Source organism: Tenrec ecaudatus, chromosome 7 (assembly GCF_050624435.1).
Source record: "Tenrec ecaudatus isolate mTenEca1 chromosome 7, mTenEca1.hap1, whole genome shotgun sequence".
In the NCBI taxonomy this organism is placed as follows: Eukaryota; Metazoa; Chordata; class Mammalia; order Afrosoricida; family Tenrecidae; genus Tenrec; species Tenrec ecaudatus.
In genome coordinates, this window is record NC_134536.1 from 32724980 (window position 1) to 32745474 (window position 20495).

Here is a 20495-nt window from a genome sequence, read left to right on the forward strand (position 1 = left end):
CAACCCGACGGCTGTAGGTTCAGCTTTTAGTGTGGTTCACTCATATATAGAGACGGTTCATTCCTACACCCTAAAGCCCAGTGTGTTTGTTCAGGCGTGGTGTCTGAGTTTCATTCAGAGCACCTCTGTCATATTGTTGGTTATCTATTTCTGTGTGACAAATAGACCCACATTTAATGACTTAAAACAACATCACTTACACGTCATGCCACTCAGTTCCCTGGGTCAGAGATTGAGAAGTGGCGTAGCTGTTTTCTGGCTCAGGGTCTCTCATGAGGTTACAGCTAAGCTGAAGCTCCGAGGAGCCTGGTGACCATGGAGGATGGCACACTCGTGGCTGCTGGCAGCAGGCCATGCCATGTGGACCTCTCCAAAGGGTGGCTTGCTATCCTGAGGGTCTGACCGCTGGCTGCTGGCTTCCCCAGAAGGAGTAATCCTGGCGAGAAACACGAAAGTTACAGCATCCTTCACCAGCTAGTCTCCAGAGTCCCAGGCCCAGGGACTCGGTAGTCGTCGCTGGCTCCAGCTCACACTCCAGGGAGAGGATCTCATGTTCCCGTTTTGAAGGCAGGCATTTCAAAGAGTTTGTGGAAATCTTTTGAATCTGCCACATCGTCGTGTTTCTTATACTCCAGGTCCTTGGGCTCAGACCTGCTGGCTCAGAAGATCTGGTAGATCTGGTAGGACAGCAGTTCTCCGTGTTCCTGATGCCGCGACCCTTTCATACAGTTCCTCAGCTTGTGCGGATCCCCAAGCATTTTGTTGCTGCTTCATCACTGTCATGTTGCTACTGTTATGAATCAGGCTGCCCCAAAGGGGTCGCGACCCCGGGGTTGAGAACCGCTGTGAAGTAGCTCCTAGGACTCTGAAGGATAGCAAGCTCGTCGGTTGAGCGACATGTAGTGTCGGCAGAGAAGCACAGGAAGGGCAGTCCGATCCGGGACCTCTATTCTGTGCTTACCAGTGTGCAGGGACCACTGGTCAGAACATTTCCCAAAAGGCCCAACTGCAAAACTAAACTCACTGCCATCGAGTCAACTCTGACTCACGCATCCCAGAAGGACAGACGGGAACTGCCCTTGGGGCCTCCAAGGCTATATATCTTCACAGGAGCAGAGAGCCTCATCCGTCTCCCTCTGAGTAGCTGCTGGGGTTGAACTGCCAGTTCTCGGCCCAAAGTGAAAACCCACTGTGCCACCAGGCTCTTCAAGAGGTTAAAGTCACCTGGAGCTGAGAATCCACCCCTTGTTGAAAGTTGTCTTCATTCCATAATGTTCTCCCTGAGACTTAACCTGAAGGCAGAGGGTAGAGGCGAGGCGGGTGGGGGGAAGGGAGAGAGTATTGTCAGAAGGGACGAGCCCGGCGTTTGCTTGCCTGGAGAGCGGGGACAGGAAGGGCCAAAGGGTGCCGTGCTGGGAAAGAAGAGCTGGAGTCTTCCGGTGATGGTGGTCGGCTGGCGCAGGCTGCGCCTCACCGGAGGCGTGTGGCGGGCACCGTGCCGTGCTGCTGGCCATCTTTCTAACTGTAGATGAGGTCAGAAAGCCTGGGCTGTCATCTTGGCATCGGGTCTCACAGAGGGCCCAGAAGTGTGAGCAGTCAGGGGTGCCAGCTTGTGCAAGCAGAGATTTGGGGAGACAGTGAGGCCCTCTGTTGGGCACCGTCTTCCCAGCCTGAACCTGGGCCCACGGCACAGACACTGAGAGCGCGTCTAGGAAAGCCGTAGGGCTCTGCTAGTGAATGGTCGCCAGAGGGTAGGCATTTCGAACATGCCACAGAAGACAAACGGCAGATCTCATCTCCTCTCGGGGCCCCTCTGTAACTTCCCACAGGGCCTAACCTAAGCTCTGTATACTCAGCACACAGCCGACATAGGCTCTTAACTGATTTCACTTGCATGGAACTAAGACTTTGGAAACAGTGGCAGCTCCTCTGGATGTCTCACTTACACACGCAGCCTTTGGTTATCTGTTGCCGGGTTACAGAGAGAATACAGTGAGACCGTGAGAACACGGCCATAAACATTCCCTTGTCTTTCAGAAGGATGAAGTCTAGGCCTGGGGTGTGGGGGATGCTCGTTTTTGTTTTGTTCTTTGGGTTTTCTTTCGAGTTGATTTTCTCCTTGTACCTATTTGTGCAGCTGCTGCAGCCCCGGCCCCAGTCTCTGCTCCAGCCCCGGCCCCGACCCCAGCCCCGGCTCCAGCTCCGGCCCCAGCCCCCGCCCCCTCCGTGACTGCCAGTCCCTCTACGAAGACCTCAGCAGGCACCACCGACCCGGAGGAAGCCACGAGGCTGCTGGCAGAGCGGCGGCGGCTGGCTCGCGAGCAGCGAGAGCAGGAAGAGAAGGAGCGCCGAGAGCAGGAAGAGCTGGAAAGGTAGAGGAGGGAGCCACGGGATCCCAGGGGGAGCAGAGTGAGGCCTGGGGGAAAGGGTCCACCCAAGGCAGACACCCGTAAGAGCCATGAATGCCTCTGCCCTGGTGGTCCTCGGACCACGAATGGGCGTTTTGAAAAACTCATTGTCTTCTTCTGATGCTAACTCCCAAGCTCCTTAGTGGAGAAAGGCTCAAAGACATGAATGTGTCTGCACCGTAGACGCTTTCAGTAACTATGTGCGCGTTGGTTGGTCCTTCCCAGTCCCTGTTTGCAGTGTGTGCACACGTGTGTTTGTCTAACTACAATAGAGGTGCCGTTGTTCTCACCTTACACATCTCCAAGTTCCATCGTGCCTCAGTGTCTTTCAGCCTCATTGTCATTTAAAAAGCACACAATGAGAGCTCAGAAATGCTTTGTTCCAGGCCATATGGCTGAAAGATAGTCTCTTGGTGCCACAGTAACTTACTGCCCCATGATGGCCTGCCAGACCCCATGCCAGGGAGAGTTTGCTTGGTCGTTTGCCTGCTGGGGCACGTAGGACGAACGTCAGCATGAATGTTCTTCACACAAATGGAACTGCTAGGTGGCTCTCTTGGAAGGGCCCTGCCCTCAGGCCCATCATGGAGCAAAAGTAGCCCACCCTCCTCCTGTAGCCCACGCTCCTCCTGTAGCCCACCCTCCTCCTGTAGCCCACGCTCCTCCTGTAGCCCACCCTCCTCCTGTAGCCCACGCTCCTCCTGTAGCCCACCCTCCTCCTGTAGCCCACCCTCCTGTAGCCCACCCTCCTCCTGTAGCCCACCCTCCTCCTGTAGCCCACCCTCCTCCTGTAGCCCACCCTCCTCCTGTAGCCCACCCTCCTCTTGTAGCCCATCCTCCTCCTGTAGCCCACCCTCCTGTAGCCAACCCTCCTCCTGTAGCCCACCATCCTGTCACCCACCCTCCTCCTGTAGCCCACCCTTCTCCTGTAGCCCACCCTCCTGTAGCCCACCCTCCTGTTGCCCACCCTCCTCCTGTTGCCCACCCTCCTGTCGCCCACCCTCCTCCTGTCGCCCACCCTCCTCCTGTAGCCCACCCTCCTCCTGTAGCCCACCCTCCTGTAGCCCACCCTCCTCCTGTTGCCCACCCTCCTGTCGCCCACCCTCCTCCTGTAGCCCACCCTCCTCCTGTAGCCCACCCTCCTGTCGCCCACCCTCCTCCTGTAGCCCACCGTCCTCCTGTAGCCCACCCTCCTGTAGCCCACCCTCCTGTAGCCCACCCTCCTCCTGTAGCCCACCCTCCTCCTGTTAGAGCAACTCCTATCCTCAATGGAAGATAGAACACAATGGCCTTTATTGATGTGAAGGCACCTTATTCATAAAAGTGCCTTCCTTTAAATATCATTAAATTGCAGATCTTTCCACATCAAAAGGCTCCCTGCAGAAGTCCTGCTTGTGTTCCGTGTGGGCAGCATGAAGGCTGGGTGGGGGGAAGGCAGGTGGAGGGAAGGCAGGTGGAGGTGCCCTCACCTCTGGTGATGCTGGATGCCCGCAGTGGAGGAGCTCCTGCCGGGCCTCTGAACAAGCTGCCCTGGCCCCCATACGCTCTGGTCTCCCAGTCACTCTCCTCTGTGTGCCTTGGTTCCAGACACAAGAGGGAGGAACTGGCTCAGAGAGTGGCCGAGGAGCGAACTCGGCGCGAGGAGGAGGCCCGGCGGCGCGAGGAGGAGGCCCGGCGGCTGGAGGCCGAGCAGGCCCGGGAGAAGGAGCAGCAGCGGAGGCAGCAAGCTGAGGAGCGGGAGCGGGAGGAGATGGAGCGCGCCCAGAAGCAGGTACAGGCGTCTGGGCCCACGGGCCACCTTGCCTCCCTGTGTGGGTGCCCCCGAGGGGTCTGGGAGCTGGCAAAAACCAGCCTTTGTAGAAAGGAGCCGTCGACATTTTCTTTCCAGAAAGAAGAAGAAGCCCGTGCGCGAGAAGAAGCCGAGAAGGCCCGGCAGGAACGAGAGAAGCATTTCCAGAGAGAAGAGCAGGAGCGCCTGGAGAGGAAGAAGGTAGCTGCCCGATGGTGGAGCGCATGGGGGGGCTTGAACCCTCTGAGGACCAGGAGCCCCGCAGTGTCCCCGCCACGTTCGATAAACTCAAGTGGCTCTCACTATTGGTGACACACCCACCCCCACCCACCCCAGAGCAATGCCCGGCGTCACCGTTGTTCACCGGCACACACTTATGGGTGCAGGGCGGGGAACCCCAGGAAGGGCCCGGCAGCGGAGACCCCGTGTCCCCACAGCACAGCCGCGCTTCGCGTGCCCTGCCGTGTGCTTCGTCGGGAGCGTGCCGCGGCTCTCTCCCTCCCTGAGCCTCTCGCTCCTTTCTTCCTTTCCTGTAGCGACTCGAGGAGATTATGAGAAGAACCCGGAGAACCGAGGCTGCAGACAAGGTATTGAGATGGCCGTTTTCAGCGGAGTCCTGACAGCTCTGTCGTCTCCCCTTACTTTGTTTGTAACTTTAATGTTTAAACGGGTTTGGTTTTGTTTCCTTTTGGTAGAAAACTCTTGACCAGAGAAATGGAGATATAGCCAAAGGCGTTCTTACTGGAGAAACAGGTATTTATTCCAATGGGTTTTGATGATTTAAAGTGCGGGGCTTTTTTTGGTCGCCTCTCTCAGGTCAAGATATTCATTGGTGACTTACATTTACTTAGACACCCACAGAGCCGCAGGGATACATGTCATCGAACGCACACATTCTCACTGCATGTCAAGCTCGGGAGCATGCTGGCAATGGACTTGGTTTGCTTGTTTCCTCGCCATTTGTGTCTGCAGGGAAACCTGTGAGAGCCAGGCCTCCGCAAGTCCGCCTTGCTTTTCTGGGTGCGACGGTTACCCCCTCCCTGCCCGCCCAGACAGTGTGCAGCCATACCACTGTGCCGCTGCTGGTGTTAGTGACAGCGCATGCGTGTTTGCGTTGCCTTCGCCCACCCGTTTCCACCTTCCACAGCTCTAGCGTCACAGCGCTTACCGCTCTCTGCCCGCGCACTCAGGAGCCCTGGTGCTGTAACGGGTTATACACTGGGCTTCTGGCGGCAAGGTCAGCAGTTCAGACCCACCAACCACGCCACAGCAGTGAAGTGGGGCTGTCTGTCGTCATGAAGATTTACAGCCTCGCTGAGGTCATGGAATGTTTCATAGCTTAAGTCCGTTTACGTCTCAGATGGTTACATTTGTGTCATAGCCCACTGCAGGACCAGGGCTCCTGGTGCACTCCTGTGTTTCTGTCTGTCTGTGGTAGGAAGATAAGGCTGGCCGCTCCTGTGAACATTTGCAATCTTGACGAGAGTCATAGCTTTCCTATGAGCCACCATCGAGCCATGGCTTTGGTTTGGGGTGTATATATTTATAGAGGCTATCTATAGATACTTTAGGAGCCCTGGTGATGTAGTGGTCACGTGTTGGGCTCCAATCCACATGGTCAACAGTTCAAATCCTCCAGCTGCTCCACAAGAGAAAGAGTGAGCTGGCTGTCTGCTCCCATAAATAGTTACAGTCTCGGAAACCCTCAGGGGAGTCGCTCTGAGTCAGCATTGACTTGATGGCAGTGAGTTTGGGTTTTTTCATAGATACTTAGGACAAGATGTTTTGTTCTTTGGTGATTTAAAATCAAGCTTAAATAAAAGCAGCTGGAAGATGTGAACGACCAACGTTTTGGTTAGTGGCCAAGTACATGCTTCACCACTGTGCTACCAGGCCCGGAGCGAAGACACAAAACACATACCCAGTGGGTTTCAAAATGTTCATGAGAAAAGACATTAAAAGTTGACAGAATTTTTCCATGAGTTTCTTGAAAACCTCTCATATTTGGGGAGGCAGAAACACAATTCCATCTATAACAGATGCATAGAATCAGCTTGACCAAGTCATCTTATGGCTATTTTCATTAATAGTTTCGATATTAATATTAAAAATTGTTTGTCTAGAGTCAATCTCGTATAAGCAAAAGTAATCACAACCATTGTTTCAGTCCTTACAGTGTGCTAGGCACTATGCTAAGCACTTCACATGCTATCTTATTAATACAGTTAGTTCTCACAATAGCCTGTGAGGTGTCGGTACTGTTGCCCATGAGGAAACTGAGGCACGGAGTGTTCGAGTGACTTGGTCAGGTGGCTGGTAAGTAGCAGGCATGCCGTGAATCCACCGTTGTGCTCCATGGAGAGTGGCTCTGATCCTACAGACTAAGTAACCCTTTGTTCCCCTCCTTGGCTTTGTCCAGCAGTGTCTGACCTTCCGTGTAAGACAGACTCTCCCGCGAGTGGGGAAGCAGTGGCCAGCCCACACGTGGTTACCTCACATCAATTGAAAGCGACTGTGGAAAGGTGAGTTGAATGAATGACCACCGACACACATTCATGTTCTCATCAATCCCAGCAGAATTTCCCATGTTTGAAGGCATTTCAGCATTTCAATGATGAGTCCTTTTTATTTGGATATATTAATTTTTGGCAAACCTAGAAATTCTGTCCTTTATTAAAGGGGGGAAATAATTTTACCTGAGTCCTTGAATATTATGTTACCATTTTAGCGTGACAAAGACGATTAACAGAGAGTGATTTGTTAGCCCTCTCTTTCTGCCTCCTGACCTGCACCACATCCTTACCCTAAAGTGCCCAACAGTTGTGCCGTGGAGGTGCACGGAATGTTCAAGCGAGTCACTGATATGTTCCAAAGTGATAAGTAACAGTGTCGTGCCAACATTTTTTAGGGTACAATGTTAGCCTCTGAATGAAGAAGCAGATATTTGCTGGCAACAGTCACGAGAGGGGTGCTGAAGACAGGCTGCCCCCCTGCTCGTGCATTTATCTGAGCAGCGTTACCTGAGCATCTTCAGCTATGAAAAGACAAGTGCTCATAGGCTGGGCCTAACAATCCACTACCGAGACCGGATGGGGATAGTTATAGCAATGTGGAAACAATGTAGCTGTGACTTATTCTTTGAAAAAGATACATCTATAGATATGTATATGTATTATGCCCCTTAGTTTTATTTGGACCTTGATTTTTTATGTGTATAATGTATATATGTTTATGTGTATAATACATATTTCTGTGTATAATATGTGTATCTATGTTATATATGAGGAACCTTGGTGACATAGCGGGTTACGTGTTGGGCTGCTTACCCCATGGTCAGCAGTTCAAAACCACTAGCTGCTCCTCGGGAGAAAGACGAGTTTTCTAGTCCCATCAAGATTAGCAGCCTTGCAAGCCCATGGACAGTTCTGCCTTGCCCCGTAGCATAGAACTCTGAGAGCGCGCTGAGAGAGAACCATGGCAGTGAGTGTGGAGTTGTGTATGTGTGTGTCTGTGTGTTAATGTGTATGTCTGTGTGTCTGTGTATATATAAATTATATGTAACACACATAATCTATCGTGTTCGACTTGCTAATGAAGGAGTTGCAGGTTTTACAAAGGAATAAAACGTGCCGCTGCAGGGACCCCACTCCACAGACCAGGAGGTGATGCCACCATCCTGTCAGTCCCTGAGCATTCACTCTGATCAATAAGATTTCATTTCTCCTCTGGTTAACTCTTCGCAGAAATGCCATCACCAAAATGTAACACTGTCAAGGAGCTGACGCCTAATACTAAATTCCCCCAGAGTCTCCCTCCACTCCCTTGTACCCAGAAGCGTAGCAAGCAAGTTAGAGCACGGCCCTGTGAACTGGCTCCCTCCTCTTGCTCTGTGGCTTCCACCCGAGCTGCAGAGCTCTGTGTGTGCAGGAGAAAACGGGGGCACTTCGGCTCCTCCATCTTAGATAATCTATTGTTGAGAAGAAATGAAAAATTCTAAAGTTCACAATACCAATTCAAGTCCTAAACGCCAGTCTTGTCAGACCTTTGACTTTTTCTGTGACTCGCAAGGGAAACACGCCAATACCTGCTTTCAACGTAAGTCACAGGGTTCGCAGGTGCTTGTGTCGCGTCTTACCCAAGGAAGGACTGTCCAGCCATTAAGAAAACGACAGCATAGAATTGTCTTTCCCTTCACCTAACAATGACAGCCGTTCCTGGAGCAAAAGACAGGACTTTTCTACTCCTACCCAGTTACACCCCCAGAAACCCACAGGGACGGCTCTGCCCTGTCCATGGAGGGTCGCTATGAGTCAGAATGGACTCAATGGCAGGGCTTTTTTTTTTTTAAGCGCTTATAGTGGCCCAGAACTCCTTGAAAATCAGACCTACCTCCTTCAGTCATCCAAACATAGAAGAATCCACCCACGGAGCTGAGATCAGACTGGACAGGAATGGGGATACTTGACAGGAATCTGCCTGCTAGAGTGCCAGGGCAAGTGGTTCAGAGGAAGGGCTGGCCACATGCACTGCAACAGGAGTAAAGGACGGATTTGGCATTGAGACATGCAAACTCAACCTAGCTGTATCTTTAAAAGGCACCTCCACCAGCTCTTTGGTCGTTCAAGTGCTATTTCTCTCATGGTTCATCAGCGTGAGTGTGGGGCTAAGGCACTAGAAGTCTGGGGCTGGATGCCTGCCTTTCCCGAGAGGCGCCATGCCTCTGAGGCTAGCCTCCCTAAAGCACAGTTCTTCAGTTGGACATAAAGATAGTATTTCCCCCTGGGAGTCCCAGAGAACCCAATGGAAAGCGTCTATGAAGAGGCCCTGCAAACTACAGCCCATCGTACGATGTCCCACGTCCTTACCTTTGTTCTTCTGAACATGTGTGTCCACACGAGCCAGAACACGGGCTGCACAGCCCCGCCCTCTCTAGGGGATGCTGGAGGAGAGGACTTGTTCCTGCTAGCCCCCTTCCTGTGCCCAGCTTTGCACTGACCTTTGTTTTTACCCATCAGAGAGTAAGGTGTCTGTGTCGCCCAGAAACTGACTGTAGTGCGTTGAGATCTCCTACCCCATTGTGACTGATAGCGCTCCATCTTTTAAGGACAATTCTGAGTTCCATTGTGATGTTGCCCATATTAGCACTCAGTGATTTTCCCTCCTGTCCTCAAGGGATTGTTCCCAGGACGTGCATTTCCCAGAACAACTTATTTGTACACTTAAAACTTTTAGATTAGTATAAAACTTCCTAGCACTGATCCCTGGGACTCTCTGCCACGTATACCCTTCCATCCAGAAGAAGACCAGTTTGTACCTACCCATTGCTCCTCCTGAGAATCCTGCCCCAGCCAAATTGACACAAGACCTGACTGCCATGTATACCACCAACTCAGTGTTTCTCATTCTCCTACCCGTTTAGAAGGCGATAGAAAATCCGCTAATTGATTTGCTAAAGGGCAAGCAGCTCCCAGTGCTGAGACTGTTGCTGCCATTGGGTGCTATCTGCCTGATGTTCTGATCTAGTGCCTGTCTCTGGATAAAAGCTCATCTAGAGCTAACTGTCCATTTGTTACAGGTATCACAATGCCTTAGGACCTTCTTAATTTTTGCTTCAAGCTTTTAGTCTTTTTTCCATTTAGAAGTTTTCACGCTAGAATTGTGTAACACTGAGTCAGTTTTCATGCATGAGCTTGACTGCTAAACAAACCAGGAAGCCCGCAGCTATATGTACTGCTGCGCTCCCCGAAAGCAAACGAAGCCAGCCTCTGTCGGTGCAGCCACTGTCAGCGAAGGCTACACAAAGAGCGGGAGACGGTGAAGAGCGACAACCTTCAGAGTGGCTGTAGACCAAAGATGGAGCATGTTCACGGGTGCAGACAGAACTGGAAACACAGGGAATTCAGCACAGAAAACCCCTCAGGACCAATGTGGAGAGTGGCCTTACCAGGAGAGGAAGGGGAAGGTGGGGAGAGAAAGAGGGAACCGATCACAACCCCCTCCCAGGGAGATGGAGAACAGAAAAGTGGGTGAAGGGAGACATCAGACAGTGTAAGACATGAAAAACAATAATCTATAAATTATCAAAGGTTCGGGAAGGCGGGAAGGAGGCAAAAAATGAGCTGATAGTGCTCAACTGAAAAGAAAATGTGTTGAAAATTATGATGGCAAGAATGTACAAATGGGCTTGACACAATGGATGTATGGATTGTGATAAGAGTTGTACGAGCCCCCAGTAAAATGATTTATTAAATAAATAAAAACATATCTCTAGAAACCAAAAAGAAGAAAGAAAATGGAAGATATGGTGGCAAGTCAAATATACATTCATGATAAATCCAGAATAGTAAGCATGAATGAGTCCACGAGAGTCACGGTGGGTCCAGAGGCCCATTATAGGGAAACGATGGGAAGGTTGGCTTGGAACCATTTCTAGAAGGTGGGGAGACCCTGGAAGAGCTGCAGTTTGAATAGGCAGAGAGTGTGCACAGTGGCCTCAGGAGAGCAGCATGCATTAATCTGACTGACACTCAGTAGCTGTGTGACTTTTTGTCTAAATCATTTAGCCTCCCGTCCCCCTCCCCCATAGTATAATCCACTCATCGTTGAAGCAAAAGCCCTGGTACTTGCTACTCTTTGTCAGACAAATGGGTGTGCAAATGCAGACCCACAGTAGAAATTGTTTAATATGCAAGACTGCTGCTGCTGCATATATTTTAAATAACTTCTTATTTGTTTTGTACCAAAAAGTAGAGGTTTTTTGTTGTTAAAAAAAGAATTTAAAATGCAGATATACAGAATCCACTTTATAATTTAAGTAATGCTGTAACCAGTCAGTCAGACATTTGGTTTGTAAAGTTGTATCGAACTACTTAGAAACATTTGACTGTCCTAAAAAATATGTTCCTTCACTTTTGGTATTAACTCATTCTTACTTTCATTTTTCAAATTCCCCAGTACTCCCAATTTTGAAAAACAACCAAATGAAAATGGAGTGCCTGTGCAGAATGAAACTTTTGAAGAAATTATAAATTTGCCCGTCGGGTCCAAACCATCCAGGTTAGATGTCGCCAACAGTGAGAGCTCAGGGATCCCCTTGAGTCCAGTCCTGGCCTTTGGCGAGGAAGGGAACCTGGGGTCTCTCCCGCAAGTCGATGGTGTTCAGACTCAGCAGACAGCAGGTGAGCCTAAGCCTGGAACAGACCCCTCTCTGTGACCTATGAAACACGTGCTGTTCACGAGGGTAGACCAGTGTGCTCGCCATCTGCGTCTCACCTTATCCTGGGCGGGATCCCAGCGACCAGATAAGACATCATAGGAAAGCTTGTGGAAATGGGGTGTCAGGGCGTATTGGATCATTTCAGGGTCTCTCCTCTCACACACTGCAGGATTCTACTCTCGTTGCACATACCAGCGCCCCCTCCACCAGCAGCACCCACTGCTGGGACGTGTTTCGCATGGACATGAGGCTGACTCAAGGTCCCTCGGTGCTACAGGTGTTTAAACCCAAGGAGCCCTGGCCCCTAGCAGTTACGCATTAGGCTGCTGACCACAAAGTCAGCACTTTGAAACCACCAGCGGGTCCATGGGAGGAAGAGGCGTCTTTCTACTCCCTTAAAGTTACGTTCTTGAAAACCCACGGGGCAGTTTGACCTTGCCCTTTAGGGTCTCCAAGAGTTGGCAGTGAGTGAGCTGAGTCACCAATAGGTCGGCAGGCGGAATGCACTTGGTGGCAGGCCTGTAAGAAGAAACTGCCGAAAGATGAGCGCCAAGGAAACCGTCAGTGCCGACACCGGCCCTGCAAAGTCCCAATCAGAACCAACAGACCAGCAGCCCCAAGGCTGCTCCACCCCCTGTCACGTATGACCACAGGCTCGGGCCCTACCCACTGGGGGAGAAGTTTGCCCTGCCTCCCTTTCCTCCATTCCTCAGAGAGTGGAGACTGTGACACCCCGTTCTCCCACCATTTTTCCCTCATTTGAGTTTAGCAACTTGATCAGTGGTAGATCCCTGTCCTTTTTACAGATGGTAAAATATGAATGGATTTAGATCAGTGCTCCCAAAAGGAGCCAGACCACCCTGGGAGGAGGGGGCGGGGCACTGGAATGATTCAAGGGGGCCCACAAAAGCCATACCTTGATCTTGAATTATGGGCGCTGGGGGCAGGGGAGGCACTGAGTACTTCCCCCCACCACCACCACCTCCCACCCCCGGCTGCAAGCCAAATAAAGATTGGGAACTTAGGGTTAGATCATAACTAGGATCAACCCAACCCTAGGGGCCTGTGTACCTTGTGAATGACAGAGGTTGCTGTTGACGCTGCCCCTGGGTCGCTAGGACAGTGTCCAGGACTCACATAGGGACAGAATGCTTTTTACAGGATCCAGCGAAATCAGGAGCGACATCAAAAGTGTTGCAAACGTGCAGTGGCCACAGCTGTTGAGCAGCATCCTCCATCACAGACTCAGCACTGCACGTGGGGAATGCTGCCTGGCTCTCCTTTAACACACCCGCCGTCGTCACGAGGGCTGAATGCGGAGTCTGTACAGAACCGTGTGGCCAAGGTGTCGTGCTTGTTAGACCCCATCTGTGAACTCATAACAGATATTTCCCACTTGGAGCTAGTGGAAAAGAACTGTGCCGCCCCACCCAGCCCCATGAGACCAGTAATTTTTCCTCCTCTAATACATTAACCTTGGGAGAAGAACTTAACCTAAGCAAGCTCCCCTTCTCCAGGCTGGGAGGGGAAGTTGTAAAGGCCGTATGTTCTGATTCCTCAGTTTCTGGATACAATGGGACTGCTTCTCATTGGTGGAATTGCTCCTGATACGGCTGCTGCTTTTGTGGTGTCACAGCTTCATAGGGAGGAAGCCTCAGGTGGTTCGGTGATCCATTCGCCTTCCATCTAGAGTACCGTCTGCCGTCACTCCATTCCCATTGACCGCACCCTCCCACACGTTCTCTGGGAAGTCTGGTGTCTTTGATCTTGAGTGGTACTTTGGGATTATGACTTTATTTTAAAACATTTATTTAGCCTTCCAATATGTTTGTAACTCTCAGCATCAATACTGAAGACACCAGATAAATTAAGGTAGGTCGTTAGCATTAAAGAAAAATGCAATTGATACATGCAGTTTCGAAAAGTAAACCTTAGATTGAAGTAAAGAAAAAGACATTTTTCTATCCTTCGTAGAATTCACGTGTATATTTATAAGGACACCAAGCGCCCTAATTAAATGGTCTCCTTTTATGTAAAACAATGACTGAGGACATGGTAAAGCTTTTAGGTATATAAGATATCTGTGGATTATTCTTTACATATGACTTCAGGTGCCTGCCATATAAATCTACTGTTTTTCTTTTTCTTAATATAGAAGTTATATGAAAATTTCTTCCGAAGAACCAAAGCAGAACTTTAGTGAGAATTTCTCCGGTTAAAGGCGCACCCTCCCATCCCGTCCAGTTTTCTAAAGGTTTCTTGAACATTGTTTTGAAAACACTTTATTAAAACCAGCTAAAGACAACAGACTGGATAGCTTTTCTAATAATTTTCGCCAATAGAAAAAGAAAATGTTCCTTTTTCTTCAATAATTTAAAATGCCTTTTTACCAGTGTGCTCCTTTGAAGCAAATCAATATTTTTTTTCTGCATTCTTTAAACAAAAAGAACATTTGGCTACAAAAGAAATGAGCTGGGCTGGCCGGGCATGATTTTTCACATAAATGTTTTGGTTTTAAAAGCTGTAATATGGAAAATTTGGAGCAACAACCCAAAAAATTCCCTTTTACAATACATGGCACTTGAAAAATAAGTACCCCTTGGCTGTACCAGTAGAGTGACTGAAGGAGGTGTGTAAATTAAGCCGGTTTATTGAAATGTTACTGCAAAGAGCTCTGTTCATAGATGCAAATTGTAAACGGATGACCTGTTTCTTGTCAATGCAACTTGTACGTGGACATTCTGCACACCCGCTGTCACTGCATCCTCCTTGCACCTCCTGTGGCGGAAGCACACTGAAAAGTTTTACAATGTGTGTGAGAGAGGGGGAAAATTATTTTTTCAGAACAAGAAAATAATTTACTACCCACTTAAATAATGTATTTATAAAGTTTTTTTTCCAGATGCACTAATCAAATAAATTAGAAAACTGTGACAACATTGCACATTTGGTCTATGGGATGCACTTCTTCCGTGTGTTGCCATGGGAGTATGTGACTGGTGATTCGGGGCTGTTTCTAGAGTCTGTACCCTTCTATCCTCAGTGACGGAGGGAGGGAATTATCGTTGCCTTACCTGAGCACAAATTATGTGTCTTTGGGGGGTTGGGGGGGTGAAGACTGAATATTTCTTTAAATCAAAATTTTCAAAAGGATTTGGTTTTGCTCGTTTAAGAGCAATGGCAAGGTGGCAGGCTGTTGACTGCCTGGCGCAAAGGCCCGGGTGGTGTCCCCTCCAGGAATGTCCCCATTCCTCATCAGCTCTCCACTCTGGTCTCCCCTGCTGCAGAGCTTAGACATACAACCTTACGCTTTCCTTTACTATTGTGACTGCATTTTATGTTGACATCTGAGAGCCTGTTGAAAAGCAAAATATCGAAGGAGAGAGTGCCTTCAGGGGCAGGTGTTTTTATGGCCTTGGGGAACGTAGTGCGCACACATTGTTTTATTAAAAGATAACCTGGGTAACGTAGGTGGAGGGGAGACTGCACATCTCCCCGATTCTTTCTTGAAAACCAAGTTCCCCGGGTGAGGTAACAGGGTCCCTGGAAAGCTTACTATGGACATCCCCCTCAATTGTCGTGTACACATAAGTCATTGTATTAAAAAGAGAAACAAATCTCAAAAATGATTGTATTTGTTCCCCGCTGCCTAGCGTGAATAAAGAGCCCTGGGGGCCCTCAGGTAGGTACTGGGCGGCTTGCTCACCGAGAGGCCGGCAGTTCAGACCCACCAGAGTGGGCTCAGAGGGAGGAAAGCCTGACCCTGGGCCCCCATGTGCTCTGTAGGGTCGCCCTGATTTGGAACTGACAGCACCCAGCAAGGCACAAAATAACCAGAGAACACTACACTGCTGGAGGTGGGCCCTGCTTTTAGGGGTCTCACACTACAGTCGTACCTGGCTGCCCGTCCTCCCACCTCAGGGGCCCTTCCCCATCTTCCTGTCGAGCAGTCCCATGGACTGAGCTCATCCATAGCTGGCACCGGTTCCCTGTTTCTCGTTATATTTTTAAATTGTACAGTCCTTAGCAACGCCTCTAAGTAATCCGTCTTTAAATGGGAAGGGTGTAAGAATCGCTCTTTGGTGCAGGACCACACTGTTTGGAGGAGGGCACTGGCCTTCATAATGACAGACTTGCTTTCTGTCCAGCACTGCCAGATCAGCAATCACCAACCTTCCAGGGGTCTGCAGTGGGGCACCACATGAAGGGGAGCAGCTAGGGATTAAACCCAGCCTGCACCATGGAACAATGGGAGGGAGGTGGATTTTTAGTTTCCTTTGTGGACCACTGTAGACTCCCTAGACCACAGGTTCCCAGACTGCGTGTTTGACCACCGGCTTGTCCAAAAAAAAAAAAAAATTTTTTTACACTCAGCACCTAACCCACTCCCGGTTAATTAATAATTCTGATCATTATTCTCAAGCACTGGTAGCACAGTGGGTTACTTATTGGGCTGCTAACCACAAGGTCAGCAGTTTGTAACCAGCTGCTACTCAGGAGAAACACAGTCTCAGAAACACAGGGACAGTACTGCTCTGTTCTATAGGGTCGCTATGAATCAGAATGTACTCAATGCGTTAAGTTGGGGTTTGGGTTATAGCCCATAATCCAGGATAAAGTGTAGGTATCTGCTTTTGCAGCGCCGCCCCCCCCCCACCATCATTCTAGTGCCCTCTAGGGGGCAGTATCACGCACTTTAGGGAGCGCTGATGTAGGGCAATTCATGCACTCCCCACCCACAGATTTGTTGAGTTTTACGCTGAGACCATTAAGCAACAGGATAGAATAGTTCTTGGGTGGAGTGGTAAAAAGCTGTTCCTGTGAAATGACCTCACTCGAGAGGCATCGAGACCACCCTACAAGCGGTTTTACTTCACACAAACCCCCTTCGATGGGCTCTCGGTTGTCGTGTGCAGATGTCCTGTGGTCCTCACTGTTCAGACGGGGCTCCCAAGGCCTGCAAGTGGGAGTGGTGTGAACAAAGGAGCCCATTTTACTACAAATAAAATAATTTGTTTATAACTGTACCCTTGTTAAACCTTCACTTAGATTTTTTTGTGTTGGTAAGGCCGCTCACGATTTTAGAGTCAAAAGCAATTGTAGTAAACAGTGCCAAAGTTGGTAACCTTCCCCAAAAAAAGGGTATTTGAATGACTCACTGCCACTGAGTCAGTGCTGACTCAGAGTGACCCCCTGTGGGTTTCCAAGACTGTAACTGTTTACAAGAATAGAAAGCCCAGTCTTTCTCCTTCAGAGCTGCTGGTGGTTTCAATCAGCTGACCATTTGTATCGCAGCCCAACACATAACCAGTACACCACAAGGGTGGTTACACGTGGCAGTTTAATCCTTGTGAAAGTGTTCCACCCCGGCCTTTTCATCGGCAAAGCTACGGGGTGGGTTCAAACTGCCCACCTTTCGATTAGTGGCCAATCACACTGCGTGCACCACCTAGGCTCATTCTGCAAGGTAAGAGGTCCAAGCATTCACAAGACATGGTCAGTCCTCATTCCTGGGGAGATGGGTGGATTTTGTAAAACAGACATGCGATTACAATCAAGAAAACCCCGAGCGACGCCCTTGTGCACCTGCCTTTCTTATTCAGTGGTTCCCAGTTGTCTTCTCACCGTCATTCCTGTGTCTCAGACTGTTTTTAGGGAGCTCTTGGCATTCCTAAAAAGATGACTACTACACAATCTTCAAAAACACCCCACCCTCCTGCCCCGCACAATCTCTGCTGCTTCTGCCAGTGTTGGAGGGTGGGAGTGTTGACACCACCCAAGGCAGCAAATGATGGATTTGTTTTCACCTGGTTTCAGTTCTCAATAGCAATAGGACTCAAGATCTTTAATCTCATTAAGCCAAAAACTCACTGACTACCTTCAAGTCAATGCTGACTCATAGTGACCTTATAGGACAGGGTAGAACAGCCCCTGTGAGTTTCTAAGACTGACCCTTTATGGGAGTAGAAAGCCCCAGCTTTCTCCTGATGAGTGGCTCATTGTTTCAAACCACTGACCTTGCAGCTAGCAGCCAATTGTGTAACTGCTACACCACCAGATATCTTTCTGAATCTCATGTTGGAGCCAGTTGACGAGTCAAACAGTCCTGAAAGGGGGAATGGGGATTAAGAAAAAAAAGTATTGGGAGGGCAACAGTGAATACTGAAGCCCCAAGTTTATTCTACATACTCCTTTTATCCATGCAGAAACAACCCAGGGTTAATTATCTCGTTGTTAAGCAAGCACATTTGATACACATAGCAACTCTATCTTCTGCCAAGCCAGACATCCTTGAGAAAATTAAACAACCTATGTTCCCAGACCTTGCATACTTTCTTGTTCTTAACAGTCTGTTCAAAATGTAAAGTCACAGAAGAAATTCGCAAACACTGGCACATATAGGGCATGAGACAACGTGTGCAGGTGCACTTCATGAAGCTTTGTTCCTAAGGCCATAAATTCGACCATAACCTTGCACGGTATCATAGGGCGTATGCATAAGACCAACAATACACACACTCCTGCTGTGACTAGAGACAAGCATGTGAGGCAGGCCTCCGAGACTTCCCAACGAAGGGAAAGCATCTCGATGCTGGAGCCGACCCTCAGCAACCTTAGCGGCATCAAGATCAAGAGACTTAGCATCTGTTATGGCTAATATTTCTTGGTGGAGTTGTAATAAATCTAAAGACGCATTATGCCAAATACCTTGAAGACGAGTCTTCACTTTAATCCAGCCTTGCTGGCTGCTGTTGTACTGTTTAGGAGTAACACAGATCCATGTATGTACAGCATGGCACTGTAGACTAGACCTGGCCGTAAGCCCCTGCACCTCGTCTCCTAAACAGATGACCATGTCATAAAGACCATTTACTTTTTGTTCTAACTTCCTGTCTATATCTTCTTGAGTACCCAACACATTAGTCACATTTTTGGATAATTCATTTACAAAGTGGGCAGTTTGTATGTTTTGTGAAAGTACAATTGCTGCAGTAGTAGCAGTAGCAAGTAAACTTAATATAGCTAAAATACTTTCTATAAGCAAGCCTACAAAACGCTTGGGTATGGCTAATGCTTTTTCAATGTCTTCTAATACCTGTAACCCTCTTTCCAAATACCAAGGCCCAGTAAAATTCACTGGCAGCTTAACAAAAGAAGGTTGATACAAAAGGGCGATGGCAATACCTTCAGGGGTCCAGGTAATACAATTAGACAAGACATGTTAAATTGAGAATCATCATGATCTATAGTAATATTCCCTGCCAAAAGTACATAAGACGATGGTACGCAGGCAGGAACGCTTCCCTGCGGTCTGGAGGAAGGGCCCATAAGCTTCATGTCCCCAAAGCAGCCCCTATTTTCCACCATTGAGTTTGTGGAAAACCAGAGTCTGACCACCCAAGTCCTGCAGACAGGACTTTGGGCAGTATTTTTCCCCCCTTTGGGCAGTATTTTTTTGTTTTGTTTAGTATTGTCCTAGTTGTGATGTTACACCGGATGGGCTTGTCTGTGAGGCACGATCACAATCTCCACAATATGGTTTTATTATTCTTTCGAGTCTCTAGTCCACAAGGAGAAAAAGACTGCGGAGTGGATGAGATTACATTTCCTTCACTTTGTACAGGGAAGATGTGAGTCATTAACCCACACTGATTTCCAGACTTTCTCAGAAAGCAGGATGTAAGAGGGGTGTATCAGGAACATAAGCCCAGTACTGCTCACTGCGCGATGTCCCCAGAAGCATTCCGAGGCAAATTACCACCTGCATGGTTTGCAAACTGCACCAACCGTTCCGGTAGCCACCGCGCTCCATCAGCATCCTGTGGAAAAACACAAACATGCCCTCGTCCCCATATTAATACCGGGTTGGGGCCATGCCATGAGGCAAAACAAGCCAATGATATCTCTTCATAAGCTCTTTGAAGTTGTGGAAGAAACACTAAAGGCAAACCTTTTACAATCATTTCGGTCCAAAGGGATGGTGTAAAACAGTCTCTTTTGTGTAAAATGATCTATGTATTGGCTGGAATAGCAGAGGGGGAAGGGAGCCCAGGCTGCAGGGCTCCCATAAGCTCCATAGTATCAGTAACCCTCCTTTACTGTTTTTCCTTGCTACGCAGCCGCTATAGCAAGCCCCTGAGTAAAGGAAGGTCCAATGTCCGAGCATAGTCTGATAGAATCGGGCAGGTTGCCCTTTTTTCTAAAAAGCCTCAGTGCTGCCTGGCAGGCAGTATTTGCATTTTCAAAGCCAGTTGTTGCCATTCTGCGGGGGCAGCACCGCGGCAGAATTTGGAGTTCTTGGCATCAGTAGGAGCGGAGGAAGCTAGGAGGCCACTGCAACTCCAGCTCTTGCTAGAATCAGCCTAGCGTGATGCTGGCAGGCGCTCACCTCCGGCCTCCAGGAGCCAGGCTCGCCGCTGGAGGCCCCACAGCCTAACTTGCCAGGGGAGCAGGAGCGGCGATCAGATGCTGTCTCCAGCTCCTTCAAGTCTCACTCAGCCGCACCTGAAGGGTCACACGAGCCTTGAGCACGTTTCCTCCACGGTGCAGACCAATCACAAAGCGGAATTCTAACAAACACCATTTCTCCGGTTGCTGAGTTGGTACCTCTTGTCAGATAATTCCACTTGTGCATCCTCAAACTCAACCTGTCAACGAAGCTTGTTCTCCCACCCCTGAAATCAGCTTTACTTGATATCCCCATCTTTTATCCACTACCAATCTGGTCATCGTGCGTAAGAGACCAGATAGCTGACGGGCACTTCTTAGCCAGTTAGGTTCTTGCTCTGAAGGTTCCCTCGGTTAGAGTGTCCCAGGGGCTAACTTAAAGACAAGTCACCATGACTCTGAGCCCGTCGCCCTAATGCCTGAGTTACCTGCACTACGCGTACACAGTCCCCACTAAGATCCTCCGGGCCCAAGAAAGCTCCCTCCTCATCACCAGCCTTGCCAGAAAGTTGTGTTTATGATGATGCTGCTTTTCCTGATCGTGTTGTTGGACCGTATCAGTAAAGAACACCAGGAGTGTGGAAGTCTGTAAGCCTGAACAATCTCAGTATGTTAGGTTATGTCCACTCGTTCT

General features: G+C 49.2%; 1 protein-coding gene across 1 annotated transcript in view; it reads left to right on the forward strand.

Annotated features, from left to right (window-relative positions):
- Nucleotides 1-20495, forward strand: part of MAP7 (microtubule associated protein 7) — a 178039-nt gene that overhangs the window by 116553 nt on the left and 40991 nt on the right. Inside the window, exons 11-17 of the mRNA XM_075554227.1 lie at nt 2138-2372; nt 3996-4179; nt 4297-4398; nt 4734-4784; nt 4893-4950; nt 6617-6719; nt 11152-11375. Of these exons, the coding sequence (XP_075410342.1) occupies nt 2138-2372; nt 3996-4179; nt 4297-4398; nt 4734-4784; nt 4893-4950; nt 6617-6719; nt 11152-11375 (957 nt within the window). The remainder of the gene's footprint in view (nt 1-2137; nt 2373-3995; nt 4180-4296; nt 4399-4733; nt 4785-4892; nt 4951-6616; nt 6720-11151; nt 11376-20495) is intronic.